The 15,106-nt window shown below is 50.0% G+C and overlaps 1 protein-coding gene across 1 annotated transcript in view; it reads left to right on the top strand.

The window, feature by feature from the left end:
• Positions 1-15,106, top strand: part of LOC144119543 (kinesin-like protein KIF12) — a 43,908-nt gene that overhangs the window by 15,067 nt on the left and 13,735 nt on the right. Inside the window, exons 2-8 of the mRNA XM_077652126.1 lie at positions 7,860-7,943; positions 9,029-9,101; positions 10,233-10,360; positions 10,963-11,032; positions 11,949-12,083; positions 12,583-12,715; positions 13,019-13,261. Of these exons, the coding sequence (XP_077508252.1) occupies positions 7,860-7,943; positions 9,029-9,101; positions 10,233-10,360; positions 10,963-11,032; positions 11,949-12,083; positions 12,583-12,715; positions 13,019-13,261 (866 nt within the window). The remainder of the gene's footprint in view (positions 1-7,859; positions 7,944-9,028; positions 9,102-10,232; positions 10,361-10,962; positions 11,033-11,948; positions 12,084-12,582; positions 12,716-13,018; positions 13,262-15,106) is intronic.

Here is a 15,106-nt window from a genome sequence, read left to right as displayed (position 1 = left end):
GTCGCAGATTGTATAAGCGGGGTTCGGGAGCACATGAAGGCTGTCCAGAACATGCCTCATGAGGACCACGATCGAGGAACCGCCACAGTGTTGGGCGAAGTGCAGCAGATGGAACGACCTAGCGCTTCCAGCTGAAGTAGCGTGCCAGGCCGACAACCAGGCAGACCTCTTCTGTTTCATTAAAGTTCTCCTCCTCCTCCTAGCGCTTCCAGGAATCGGTGACATTGAGCGGAAGAAGGTTCATGTGTAGTTACTGAGAAGCGGAAGGGCATACCGATATGTGTCTCTATACTGTAACAGGCGCTCCCTCCTGGCAGCGTGGACGGCCTGCAGGCGGTAGTGTCAGTAATGGTAGTATTTTAACTACATTCATGGCGGGTGGGTGCTGAATAATGAAGAAAGAGAAAGAAAAGACGCGTACGAACCCAAATAGATATGCTGCAAACCACCGCTGGCGAGCTTTCCTTCTAAGCATTGCTTGCAGATTGCTAAAAAAGAATAAAAATAGAGAGAGGAATCGCCAGCATTTCGTATCAATTATATTCCTCGATTTATTAGTAGATTAAGGGGAAGGCGAAACAACGACCGCTGAAGAAATATTTTTGACGCTTATTAGTACTATTCGCGAGTAAAAAAAATTAGCATAATGACGTCAACAAAGTGGTGAAAATCGCAACGCGCGGTTGGCGCGGCGCCGTGCTTTGCGAACACACCTGTCACATTCGGTATCGGCGTGTTCGTAATCGCAGCGCCCAGCGTTGCTATCTACCGCTCATGTGGCACGTCACTAGTGCTATTTTTTTTACTTACACCTGTAGACATTGCTGTGCAAAAAAAAACACATAAAAATAGGACACACGCAGTCTTTTCTACGCAGCGATCGACTGAAACCATCAAACCACACTTCTCCAAGCTTTTTTTTTTTGTCTAGTTCTCTTAGGTTTTCGGAAAGTTTTTCATTTTCACTAAGAAAAAAAAAAGGCGTCTCTCTTCCAGAAGTTCATAATTCAAGTTGGCATTCTATAGCACCCAACCCGCGAAGTCCTTTGAGACCTCAGTCTTTGCCGTCATGTATCTTTTATTGCACACCCCCAATGTCGCTTCTACCCGTCATCCTAAAAAAGGGCGGTTCCATGCCCTGACCGATCGTTGTGGCCAATCGCGGTCCAAGACACACGCGGCTGACCCCGTTGTAGGGGAACGCGCTGTTTCCCCCGCCTCCTTTTCCAGAACACTCTCTCACTCGCCTCCAAAGAAACGTCGCACTCAAGAAACGCGAATCCGATACTGCGCCGTACCGGAAATCGAACCAGGAGGTGGCCGAGCCAAGGATGCAGATTTGCTCGAAAAAGGGGAGGTGCGTGACCTTGCTCCGGCGCCTGCGGCAACTATAGCAACGCGTTCATATTTTCCCTGTCGATGTCCTACGTCGCCCCACGGCCATCGATCTGTGCGCCATTCCTGGGACGGAGGGAAATCCGCATGTTTTTCGGTGATAGTGGTGTATAGTGTTTGTTCTGAGAAAAATATAGAAAGTCGCTCCCTGCAGGCGTAGCTGCCACTGTCGGTGGTGGCGCTCTGTCATTCCCGTTCCCGTCGCCGGATCAGGGACACGAAAAAAACAAAAATAAACAGAGGCACGTGGAGACCATATAAGGCAGTCGGCGTAGCGTCGGGAATAATATACGCGTTGTTTAAGTGACAGCGACCCGAGATGATTGTGAGAGCGAATTTTTCTCGGCGGAGCAGTCGTCACTGGGTGGACCCCTGAGCAGACAACAGTAAGAAAATGAGGAGCTCGTTTTGACACTGTACTGAAAGAAGCCAGCAGTCGCTGAAGCCAATAAAAAGCATAGAAAAATTAATTTTTTATTTGTGTTGTTTGATCAATTGAAAGTTAGTAGCGCATCGTTTTGTGAAAGATAATTGATTGGAAAATAAAAGAAAAATATAACAGTTCTAGCGCTGTTAAACCGGGTATGACTTTCGAGACGATACTATCCATTGGGATTGTCACATCATGTGACCATTCAAGAAGCAACACAGTTATTAAATTTTCATACCATGTTACCGTTACAGTATGCACACAGTATACAAGGCAACTTTCATACCACGAGGCCACTACATTGTCATCACCGACACTAGACTATTTCATAAAACTTACATACAACGTGACCTCGCAGTACCCACACAGTCCCCAATTTTATTTAAACTTTTCGTACCACGCGAGCATACAATAGCCATCACATCTCCAAGACAATTTCTTTTAAACTTTTGTACCATACGACCTTCCACTAGCCGCACCGTATCCAAGTCATTTCGTTTCAAAGGCCAAAGGTAAAAGGTCAAGGGTCGAGGCTTCAGAGACCCATGACCTTTTTCGGAATTGCTAGTGAAGTAGCGCTTTCGCCCTGCAAACAACCACTTGCCGCCAGTGGGAACGCGGTTGCTGCCCCGCGCGCCCAGGCAACGCATTGCGGTTTTCTTGTCGCGGTAACTGGCGAAGTTGTCATAGCTCACGAACCTTTCCCGTGTGGTCCTAAGGCTGCTGGTCCAACAAAATAAATGTTATGAGCAGTGCGCTGCGCTTAGGGCAAGCAAAAAGCAAACAGCAGGGCTAACAAGAGGTCACATTCAATTCACGTTTAATGAAATGCTTGTTGATATCATCTATATTTTTCATTTTATGTCTTCGTGTTCCTTCAGCGGGCGACAGACGTTCTTACTCTTTTTTTTTTCTCCGTGTTGAGAAGCCGGACTGATTTTTTTGGTGTGTGTGTGTACGTGTGCGCGCGTACGCGTAGATTCAGCTTGTTTAGAATCGTCTTCTCTTCGAAGCTTCCAGCATGAAAGGAAAGCGCGCAGCTACTAACTATTCCGTCTGCGTCTGTAAATACGCCACTTTAGTTGTTCGCTATAGTTTTGAATAAAATATACTAGCGGAGCAGCAAAATGACAGAAAGAGGATTTTAAAATTTTCTAGTTGCCTCCTTTATGCCTATGTCCGTTTTCTTATCAATACATCCATGAGAAATACTAATGTTTGGGAATAGATTTTCTTTCATCACCAACGTGATCCATCTTAACTGCGTCCACTGTAGGACAAAGGCCTATCTCATCTTCCTTTAGTTAACAGTGCCCTGTGCCAGCTGCTCATGGTTCACTCCCACAAACTCCCAAATCCCTTTCACCCATCTCACTCTGGTACCATAAGTTGCGCTTTTCTTCACTTGGAATCCATTCTCTCACTTTGAGGTCCCGCGGTTGTCGTGTATTCGCATTATACGCCCTGCCATGTTTTCCAAGGAAGCGAGGAGTTCTTTAAATTTTCGTTCCCTGGTAAAATTCTATACAAAAAAAGTTCGAAATGTGATTCACACTTCGTTTCCTTTTTGGCAAACCAATTGGGCAACCATTTAGAAACAAGGGTCGTATCATTCGAGTTCAACTGGCTCGCAATTTGTTCCACTTGGCTGACCATTTCTTTTCAACCTGAAACACCAGTTGGGCTCAACTGGTAGAGTCCAATGGGTAGCGAATACGCAACTGATTTTGGAGCAATTGGTCTCAAATACATAATATTCAATTAGACTCATTGGTACATTTTTACTAAGCTACTCTCCACTAATCGAAAGTAGCATTTCTGAATGAGACGGGGAACGAGATATTAACGCAATCAAAACACAAACGATGCGTCGAGTTGACAGTTCATCAGCACTAACCATTCGACACGTTGCATCGGTGGCTAGTGTGTTCCTGGTTAGACTAACAGTATAAAATTTGTGTGTTTGTATTTGTTTTTCAGGGCACATGTTATCGCTTTTCGCTATTACCTAGACATCACAAGCTTAGTTGTAATGAATCGCATCCCAATGTTTTTCTTGCTCAGGAAACCCGTAAGCCTTTTGCCACGCTTCGTCAGAATGGTTGCTCTCCAGAGCAGTGCAGACGAAGTGCGAAGCCGAGATCATCATCATCATCATCATCATCATCATCATCACCAGCCTGACTACACCCTCTGCAGTGCAAATGCCTCTCCCATGTCTCTCTTATTAACCCTAACAAACCGGTGCGCGCTGTCGGAGGCTGAATAAATAAGGACGAACCCAACGATTTCATGCAGCAGATTTATTTACTATCAAACCTTACCAGCTGCACGAACTCGTGTTAGCCCTGCTGCTTGCTTTTTTCTTGCCTTAAGCGCAGCGCACTGCTCATAACATTTATTGTGTAAGACCGGCAGCCTTGGAACTAAACTAGAAAGACGCGCGAGCTTCGGAAACTTCGCGCGCAATGTTGGATTCGCGCTATAAAAAAAAAAATCTGGAACACGTTGCCTGGTCGCGCGAGACCGCAGCCGCGAGCGAAACGCTTAAAAAACCCCACTTCTCGAGCGCGCTGTATATACGTGGCGATCGGACAAAAGCGGAAAAGCAGTCAAATCGAACTGTGCACCACCTATCGTCATCCGGCACAAACATACTGAGAGGAGGAGGACGATAAAGGTTATTTTCATCGACAAAATTAGCAGATGGTGTGGGGTTATAGCCCCATCAAGTGGCCTTGAGCCTGTGGCGTTCGGCGACTTCTAGGGCTCTTGTCGCAACCCGAATCTGTGTGTCCGAGTCGGAGCTGAGCAATGCGGCTTCCCACTGGTCTGGATTCCAGAGCTACAAACCTCGCGGAGTGGAGTCCTGAGGGCAAGCCCAGAGTATGTGAGATAAAGTGGCATGTTGGCCACATAATTGACAGGCGGGAGAGTAGACCCCAGGGTATATGCGGGCATATATCGCGGGGTTGGGGAAGGTGTTTGGAGTTGCCCCCACGCTACCTCTTGGGGTTTGGTTAGAGAAATATGTGCGGGGAAATATAGAAGTCTACCTAAGCGGTAGTGCATGGTTATGTCATGAAATGTAGCCATACGATCTCTTGTCGTCCGCAGGACGGACGACACCGCATCCCGGTCGACGAATCCTCGGGCATGACTGTGGGCCGCCTCGTTCCCTGGATGGGATGAGTGCGCACGGACGCAGATCAACTGGATCGGGCGGAGTTGGTCCTTGGTGGAGTGGAGGAGAGAGAGGGTGACGGGGGAGATTCGGCCTTTGGCGAAATTTCGAATCGCAGATTTAGAGTCGCTGAAGATGGTTTCTGCAGAGGTGGAGACCATCGTCAAGGCTATGGTCGCCTCCTCGGCCTCTTCAGACGATCTGACGGGAATGGAGCACGCAACCAACGGCCATCCACAGTAGTTTACAACCGCGAGCGAAAAAGCATCGCGATAGGAGTATTCGGCGGCGTCGACGTAGACCGCTGTCTGATCCGTTAAATACTTTTTATGCAAAGACATAGCCCTGTACTTGCGGCGACCGACATGATACTCTGGGTGCATGTTTTTCGGGAGAGAGTTAACGATAAGGTTGCTGTGGATATGGGACGGAAGCTGGGCCTTGTCGGCGACGGTCATTTCGAAGCTTATTCCAAGCTTGTCGAATATGTGACGTCCCGTGGAAGTGTGGGTGAGACGCTCGTACTGAGAGGTGAGATGAGGTTCCGAGAGCTCCGTCACAGTTGTGCAGACCCCTAATGCCAGTAGTTTATACTTGGAGGTCCGGTGGGGGAGATGGAGAGCCGCCTTGTATGCCTGTCTAATAAGGCAGTCAACGCGGTCCCGTTCCTGGCAGCTAAGGTAGAGGTAAGGGAGGGTATATGTGAGGCGACTGATAACAAACGCCTGAACAAGACGTCGGAGGTCAGCCTCTCGCATGCCTCTATGTTTATTAGTAATGCGACGAATGAGACGAATGGTCTGCGAGACAGAGACTGTGAGTTTAGCCAGAGTGTCGGTGTTTTTCCGATTGCTCTGGATGAGAAGCTCCAATACCCTAATGGTGGATACTTCGCGTATCGGTTGGCCACAAGCGGTAATGCAGATGGGAGGATGGCCGTGGAGGCCGGGTTGACCTCGGATGAGCAGCAGCTCGGACTTCTGAGGGGATAATCTCGTACCCAGCGGCTAACGCTTTATGGCGCTGGCGCCAGTCTAAGCCACGATGTCCGCCATTCGTGTTAAGTGCGCGGGCGGTTGTATATTACTGACGATGGATGTCACAACAATCGGCAAACCCGCAGCCCACTCGGACCGTTGTTTTGTAGCGATAGATACATTACGGTAGCATTTCGAGCCTTCAGCTTGGCGGCGTGCCACACTGTGGCTGCGCCACCATGCTGTCACGTGGTTGGTCACGTGGTGCGAAGCAGCTGCCGGCGGCGCGGCGCCGTGGCTGATCACGCGGTTCTTCACGTGGTTGATCACGTGACCAAGTTCCACTCGGCCAGCTGTAGCTAATGCGTCACTCCAGGTTTAACCAGAGCTAAACCACCGCCAATTTTCTTTGAAACATGGGCCCTATGGGAAGTTTCGTGACTGGTAATATCAAAGAGCTCTGGGAGAAGCCCGGTGCAACAACCGGACAAGACAGGTGTAGGCAGATAGGCGTGCGCACTCCCACGCGTGACGACGCACGTGTGCGAGTACGGGGTTGACAGTGTTGGAGCACTGGGGTACAGTAAGCAGTCATGGGGCGGAGGTTGAGGTGTAGGGGTGCGGTAGGCGTGGGCGGCACCGACGATGACTACGGTGACATGATTTCGCCGAACAACGCCTATACATGTGTTGCTGCAAGAGGAGGGAAGGAAAGTAAAGAAAAAACATCCTGTTTCCCAGAAAACTGTGCCCAGCTAATAACTCAGATAAAAAGGGAGCGCTTCGAGCGCAACTTTCATCGGTGTTCATGACTGTCCGCTCGACGGCACGCTTATCGGACACGCCGTTCTCGAAGCCTTCGAATGATACAACCATGGCCGGCCCCTGCCGCCGAATCGATGTCACACTGCTGGCGCGGACAATCCATAACGCTGATCATATGCGCGGAATCGCGTGATGCGCGGGCTTCTAATATTCAGGCCTCCCGCGCGAACTGTGGCATTTTTGCATAACGCAGAGGGCTGGAAGCTTTTACGCTTTGCTTTTTTTGTTTGTTTGTTCCTGTGATTTTTCTAGACGTGCGCGGCTGAAAGGAGGAATAGCGATCGAAGTCAATGCGGGCCATGTGTGCATATTGTAGGTAGGACAAAGCTCGCAGGTGGGATGCCGAGAAACAGATAGCGATATAGAAGACTCTCTCTTTTGTCGTTACGACAGCAGTGGCGCTTGCTACAAAGCTGTTGCCACTTTTCAGCCTTGGCGCGCCTTCATTTCACTCGGCTAGCCAAACGCACGTATTGTTTTGGCATACACAAAGGCGAGCTGTTGTTACCAAGGTATATGCCTGTGAAAGTAGGGCGGGACTTGGGACCAAATGTAGTCGCAGACTTTGCGCCCTTTCTTCTATTTGCAACGACCTGGAAGGCATTCATTTATCAGAGAGTAAAGCATCGTCCACTTTGTCTGCAGCTTGCTTCCTACCTTTTTCCAAGGTCGTCTAAAGGAATGACGCCAGGAAGAAAATAAATGAGTTGCAGTCATTAATTATCTGGCTATGGCCAAAAAAAGTGCAGGCATACACTGAACGTTTATGGCTGCCACGACGATGACGTCATATTTCGCGCCCATTGAAATGTACAGTCTTGGGCAAGACTGTACATTGTCCCAAAGCTTGCCGTTCTTCATGGTGGGGGACGCCATCTGACGAAGCCCTCCTGCTGTCAGGACCGGCGCACTGGGCAGAAGCCGTAAAATGCATGCGCTGCAGCGTTCACACATCGAAAGTGAGGCCTGAAAAGGGCGTCGCTGATTAGTGACATCCTAAGTGTAATTTAAGAGGAAAAACTTTTGTCTTCGCGTGTCTGCTCCGTAGGCCCAGCACGGCTTCGTCCCAGGACTCTTTGATGACCCTGAACCCGGATGAATCCGGAGGGGACAACATCAACGTCGTCGTCAGGTGAGCGCATGACCGCGTGTGCATCTGCACTCCGAGCCAGAAACGAGTAAGATAGGAGTAGCTTCGGCATTTAGGCCTCATAACAAACAGGCATACTTCGTGCAGAAACTAACTACGCCTGGTCATCTCCCTACATATCAGTTTCTGGGGAGTAATGATTGGTCTTCTGAGGCACTAATTAATGTGACAGCTTAGGCCCTGAAGACTAACCTGTGTGGGACTTTTATTTTCGCTTAAGCGTAAGCAGTGTACAACTGACGAACATGTTAGCTGCTCACTGCGCTGATATGTATGGCATCTCTTAGTACAAACACCGGCGCATTAAAAGAAAGGTATGGTTGACATCTCAGCGATCAATCGTAATACAGAGCTGCGTCCACTAAAACAGTATCTCGGTCGCACTTTGACCGGACGTAGCAAGAAATGGTAGTAGAGATCGCTTCTATCTGACGCACGCAGAAGACTTTTTCTTTCTTGGGCGTACACCTTCCGTTGTTGATGCATGCTAACTGTATTTTTATCTATTAGTTAGCAGACGCCGAAAGACCTGTTATGGCAGACTATTAAGTCTCCTAACTCAATGAAAACAGCCTTGTTTGCTCACTTGCCTTCTTGAAAAGCAACTCGGCGTAACAACAGAGACAGACCCATGAAATGAGACGCACATACTGCATTCATAGTCGATAGAAGCACAATTAAAATCAGCACCAAAAGAATAAAACAAACGACAGGGCAGTGATTCTTCTTCCAACAAATTTAACCTCGAAAACAACAGCAAAAATGAACGTCTTGAAAGTAAAACACATTTGAAGAAAAAAGGAAAAGGAAGTATCACAAGACAGTACAAGCAAACAACATCAAATACATGATGAAACGTCCCTAATTTTCCACAAAGGACATATCTTTTCAGTCATACAATGCTACGTTCCTCACAAGCTCACAGCAAACGATACTCTTTTTACGCTTTTTCGGCAAATGGAGCGCGGTGTGTTCGCACTGTTTGTCGCAGCCTCAAATAGCGCAGTCTCTTTCTCTCTCTTTGTCCCCCCCCCCCCCCTCTTTCTCTCTCCCTCCGCCGCCACCAGGGTGCGGCCGCTGACGCCCCACGAGAACGCGAGAACTCAGGCGCTCAACTACCCTGGGGAAGGGCAGGTGCTCGTGAGTACTCCTTTTGCCTACGGCCCCTGCCAAAATTCAAGTGCCGTGAAGAGCTGTGGAATGATCTTCTGTCAGCTCGTGCCAATCTGCCCAGTCTCTGCAACCCGTGGCTGCACTGGCACTGTTGGGTAGCGGCCACCAAACTACCGCTCCACGCACCCCCCGTCTCACCTATCCGGTGTGCTGAGCGGGAGTGGGCCGTGCACTCATCGGACAATCGTAACATCTATGGATTCCGATCCATCCTTCTTTCTTGTGGGCACGCTTGCGAATGTGGCCAGTTCTCTAAAAAAATTAAGGGCGATTAGTTGGATTTATCTGGAGGAAATGCCATAGCATTCGCCTGTCAGTCATTCTTAGTCATTTAATTTTGGCCTGGTCACTCTTATCAGACCTCTCCCTCCTCTCCTTTACATGGGGAGAGAGGGATTTTCCTCTCTGCGCCTGTCATCTGCCAAACTCCACCTGCCAACCATGGCAGCCAGCAGGCAGATAGAGGAAAATCCCCCAAACATCACCCGTCATGGTTGGCAGGTGGGGGCCTCACAAAGACACCGAGGCCGGAAAATTTTCGCCTTCACGGCACTTCTAATGCTGTCGTCAATGAACGAAAAAGTCAATGCATATGCAGCATTCCTGCTTCCCGGGAACCCTTGCGTTCCCCACGGACTATCATAAGCGGGATTGCGCCACTTGCCATGCATACAGAAATGCTTGCACCGGTACAATAGTGACACGGGTCTCTCCTCTCCGGGATGGAGTAATATGAGCATTTCGCTCGATTGTGCTCCATCTTCTGCACGCGCCGTGCCAGCTTTAGTGCAGCTTGCCGTCAAGGGCCAATGATGGAAGGTGGTATACAGCTTTACTAAGCCAATCCCTCCTCCCGCGCCCCTCCCGGGACGGCTTTCGATTCTCTATGAATGAGTGTCTAGGAATATACGGCTACTGGGGTCAGGGGCAAGATCTGTGCAAAGTTTTGTTCTTCCAACGTGTTGTGGAACATGTATTGTCACCAAGTTGCCTTGGCGGTTTTCCTTAACGCCGTGCGAATGCGGTCTGTCGCCCCGGCTATCCAACCAACCGTCGCGTCTGCTCTGTCGGAGCTGAACGAAAGAGCGATTGACGCAGGTGACGGAGCCCGTGAGCGGCCAGACCAAGCTGTTCACTTTCACCGTGGTCTTCGAGCCGGAGGCGACGCAGGAGGACGTCTTCGAGCACTGCGGCATCAAGCGGCTCATCGACATGGCGCTCGACGGGTGAGCCAAACCTCCCTGGAGCTCCATTGGGGGTGCCTTTTTGCCGAATAGTTGCGTTCGCATGCTGCGTGTCGTCTTAATTCGTTGCGCCTAGGCTGGCCTAGTCAGAGTCACAAGTTAACGTGTGGATTCTTTTATTTCCGTCTTATGTTCCATCGTACAATGATACCCGGGCACTGTGCCATGGTGACGGTGCTTTTCAGGTAAAGTTGGCCTGCACTGAAGCACTACAGTGGTGGCGTCATTTTTGCTGCCACCTTTTTTTTGTGGTTGTTCGCAGCTAAGTGCAAGGCCTTCCCTTGCACGCGTTTGTTTCATATCAAAATTGGCACGGATTTTCGTGCAATGAGCGTGTATATGAGAAAGCCAGTATACTCGTAAGCTATAACACTTGCAAGCAGAGTAGAGTTGGGAGATTCACTATGAGGTCATGCATAGAGCTTGTGTTGTATTGCTCTCTCCATAGGCGCGATTCTTGTACACGTGAAGAACAGGCACATGCATCTGCGCGCCTATGCGTAATGTGTACAGCCCGCGGTGACGGCTGTCACTTCCGGCGCCTGTGGCATAACGGTGCTAAGGCGCATCGCTTTCCACCACAGGTTCGCCAGCACAATCATGGCGTACGGCCAGACAGGCGCCGGCAAGACGTACACCCTGACCGGACCACCGGTACGTTGAGGAAGGTCGTACTCGTGGCCACATGCCTGCAGGCGTATTTGTGAACTGGCTTTGGCCCTACAACTGTTTCTGCGTTTTCCTCGCTGCATGGAATACGGCAGCTCTGTGGCACAGCCGTATCGCCGCGCCGAAGTTCCCCAGGCCGCGTTTCACGTGGCTAATAATTTTCCTTCGTTTCGCTGGCTTTTAGCGAACCATGCTATTGGCACAGGTCTCACGTGATGCCATTCTTCAACCAAATGGTTCTCGTGAGGCATGGTCTCATGGTCCTTTTGAAAACAGCGATGGACTTCGACGCCAGATTCATGGTATTCTATGCGACATTTTTCATAGGGAGGGCAGCTGTACCTGCAGCTGTGTGCCAGTAATCTACCTTGCATGCTACGGCGTAACCAGTGAGGAGAGGTGTGCCCTGTACACTCCCCAGTAGCAAGTGCGAGGGGAGAAGCTTGGCTCCTCGGCAAGCTTGCAGCGGCCCACAGTGGGAACCTCTAAGGTATACAAAACTTTTAGTGTTTGAAACATAAATACAGAACGAAGTGGACAACACATGTACTAACTTTCAACTTTTATTTAACTTTTAGTTTCATGTTTTATTTAGGTTTTAATTTTTATTTAACTTTCAATTTTTATTCATCGCACGTACAAGTCCCTTCGTTTCGTTCTTGTGTTTCAAGCTCTACAAGTTTTGTCATGACTCGTGAGCAACCAACTCGCTCACACAGCTACCCTCAGCTCTAACCCAGCGTTGCCACAGTGGCAGCACTCTTACAGGTAGGCTAGCTAAAGCGGAACAAAATGTGGTAGAGTAACAAAGCGTTCGGAGAGCCTTGGTTAGTCACTGGGGGAGGTTGAGGGGCTCGCATGCTGGGCAGTCAGCGCATTTGCCCCGAACGTCACCGCGCAGGAGTCGCCGGACGGGCAGGCCAGCGAGCCGGGCATCATGCAGCTGGCGTTCGGCTACCTCTTCGGTGAGATCGCGCAACGCAGGGGCGTCGAGTACGTGGTGCAGGCCTCCTACCTGGAGATCTACAAGGAGCACGTACGCCCCCCTCTCTCTCTTCCTGTTGCGAATTTAGGAAGAAGATATTTTTTTTATTTTTCATCAGCGAGCTTGAAAGAAACTCTTGGCCGCACTTTTAGTTAGGACTGCATAATGTTTGGCGTGCGAAAATAAAGCCTGAGGCAATATTGCGATTTATGTTCCGCTGCGTTCTTTTCCCTCTTTTCTTTTTGTTGATCAGTTCCGCATTCATTACCAAAGCGGGAAAGCGGCATTGATTGCTGTCTATTATCACTGACGTCGTAGGCGCAGCTTTCAATGACAGAGGAGCAAAAAATGAATCAAGAAATGAATTGTTAATTACTAACATTTGTGCATAGTGTAGCGTGTTCATCTGACACGTTCCCTGCGTTCACGGGCAGTATATGTCTGTTGGGTAGTTAGCCGCGCAATTAAATTAAGTACTTTCAATTTAGTGTATATAGCCAGCCTGTCGTCTCGTCAAAGCCTGCCGTGATGCTCTCGTTTCCGGGGACAGGTGCTGGACCTGCTCAACCCGTCGCACAAGACGCTTCCCGTGAGGTGGTCCAAGGACAAGGGCTTCTACGCGGAGAACCTGTTCGTCGTCGAGTGCGAGGACCTCGGCGACCTGGACGGAGTGCTGCAAGAAGGTGCGTTCTACCAGCCACTCCTCCGCACTTGAGCATGAGCGCACATGAGCGTTCACAGTTAAAGCGGAGAAGCTCCCCACGGCACATCGCTGGGTTCACGGCCTCGGGGCCCCGGCACGCTGCCACAAGATGCCCAGCAGCCGCTCTTTTTGACCGCTGGGTGACCTGACACGTGAACACATCATGCGAAAGAACCATGCGCTCGCTATAGCATGTACTTTTGAGTGATCGATCTTGGTTGCAGTGCCCTCGCAGACGTTGGCAGCCGTCGCGCCAGTAATTCACCGCACCACCTCCTTGCAGGCCGCAAGAACCGCCAGGTGCGCAGCCACGAGATGAACGAGCACTCGAGCCGCAGCCACAGCATCCTGACCGTCTGCTTGGCCTCCGAGATGCGCGACCCGGACGACCCGAACACCTTCATCCGGCGCCAAGGGAGGCTGTCGCTCGTCGATCTCGCCGGCTCGGAGAAGACCAAGAAGACGCGCAGTCGGGGCAACACGCTCGTCGAGGCCAACAACATCAACAAGTCGCTGCTCGTGCTCGGTACGTGGCGGCGCCGACGAGTTTTCACCGCTGCCGCAGAGGGCGCCGGTAGTTGTAGTCTTTAGCTGACGCCCGCTATGGCTGCAGGAGCATACGTCATAGGAACGATCGGCTCAGTGCCCGACGTGCTTTCGCAGATGTCCCGTCGAATACTCGGCACATTCACTCCAAGCGCATAAATAGTACCTGTCACTCGATCCATCATCCACGCAGACACCTGCTCTATCCATCAGCCGAGTCCATTGCTTTCCCTTGCTGTTGTGGTGACGTCACGAAGGCTATATAAGGGTTTGGCAAGGAGAGTCTGGCCGATGGAGATCATAAAAAAGAAAAACTTAAGTCAGGAGGGTTGCTTACTTGCGTGTAGCAAGAAACGACGGTGGATGTAGGGGCTGGAAACAGCATGGAGGAGACAGCCGACTAGGTCAGGGCAGTGGTCTGGGCTAATTGTACCATTTTTATTCGAGAGAAAAACAGCGTAACAAAAACAAGGACGGTGTAACAGACGACAACACGAGCTGTGACCAGTGCCTACTGTACCGTTCCATTTCATTACAAGGAATTATGGACAAGCACTTCTACTTTTCTTGGCTGCCGCCAGGTGGCGCATGGCACTGTCCAGGCGAAAATAGTGTTTTGACATCATCCGTGACGTAAGAAAGAAAGAGAATGACTGAGTGGCTCTGCAGAACAGAGCGTGACAGGCAGCTTGGCTCAGCGACTCTGGCTGGGAACTCTCCCGAATTTCTGGTGATGGCGGGAGCAACATATACCAACTAAGGAGGGAAAGACCAACGAGATTAAAAACACCATGTGGTCACTAAGGTAAAACCAAAGTAATAGTTCAGGCGGCTTTTGCGTCTCGTGGAAAGTCTATGAGCGCAAGTATGACAGTTCTTTTTTCATGAGCAGGACCGACGGTGTGCTTGACCATTTGTTTTTCTTTCTTAAGAATTGTGGGCCTCCAACTATTTCCTGGCTTTTTACCTTCTTCATAACTTCTCAGGACAGGTGTCTGGGCGAGCTGCGGTCGGCACTTGTTGCTTGCAATACAAAGTTGCTCCCCGTTAATGCCTTCGTACAATTTGCATGCTCACACAGCCGCGAATCGAGGCAGCGTCCCGTTTGGCCGACACATGTGCGTCCGCAAGTGTCGAGCAGTGCCTCATAAAACAGACCGGACTGGCATTCAGCGTAGCATGCATCATGTTTACTAGCACAGGATGCGCGCTTGGCTCCTTCTGAATTCACTTTCCAGCAAAGACCGTTCAGCTTATTTGGCACCTAGAAGACAACCCGGACGTCAGCACGATTTGCAGCCCTCTTCAACCGTTGTGACTCGGAATGCACATTGGAAATGACGGCGGTTGTCGCCTTCAATTGCTGAACATACTCACGCTTGGCCTTCCCTTTGGGTACTTCTAAAAGAAGCAACTCTGCCAGGTTGCCAAAGAAAGTCAGTGCTTGTTTTGTCGCCGTTCCTGTCTGCTGCGTTGCCTTTCCCTCGTAGATAGAGAGGACATAGTAGTAGCGCTAACTAACAGAAACGAAGGGATAACAAGTTTGTTGTGTTGTCTTCTCTCCCTTCGCCCCTGTTTTTTTAGCGCTACTACTATGTCCTCTCTAAACAGCAACTAGCCAAGTTTCTGCCTTAAATCCCTCGTAGAGGCAGCTAAAGTCAGGTAGTACGTGTTTGTGAAGCACTGCTGAGTTAATCTGCAGCAGAATGGCCGTCAACTAAGGAGAGAGACAGAGCGCGTGCTAGAGTTCGTAAATCGCGGCACACAATGCATCCTTCTCCTGGCATCACCCGGTCGTCACGGACATGGCTGCAACATTTTTTTT

This window comes from Amblyomma americanum, chromosome 2 (assembly GCF_052857255.1).
Source record: "Amblyomma americanum isolate KBUSLIRL-KWMA chromosome 2, ASM5285725v1, whole genome shotgun sequence".
Lineage (NCBI taxonomy): Eukaryota > Metazoa > Arthropoda > Arachnida > Ixodida > Ixodidae > Amblyomma > Amblyomma americanum.
The sequence above is the reverse complement of the archived record's forward strand: the minus strand, read 5'-3'. Positions and strand labels throughout refer to the sequence as shown.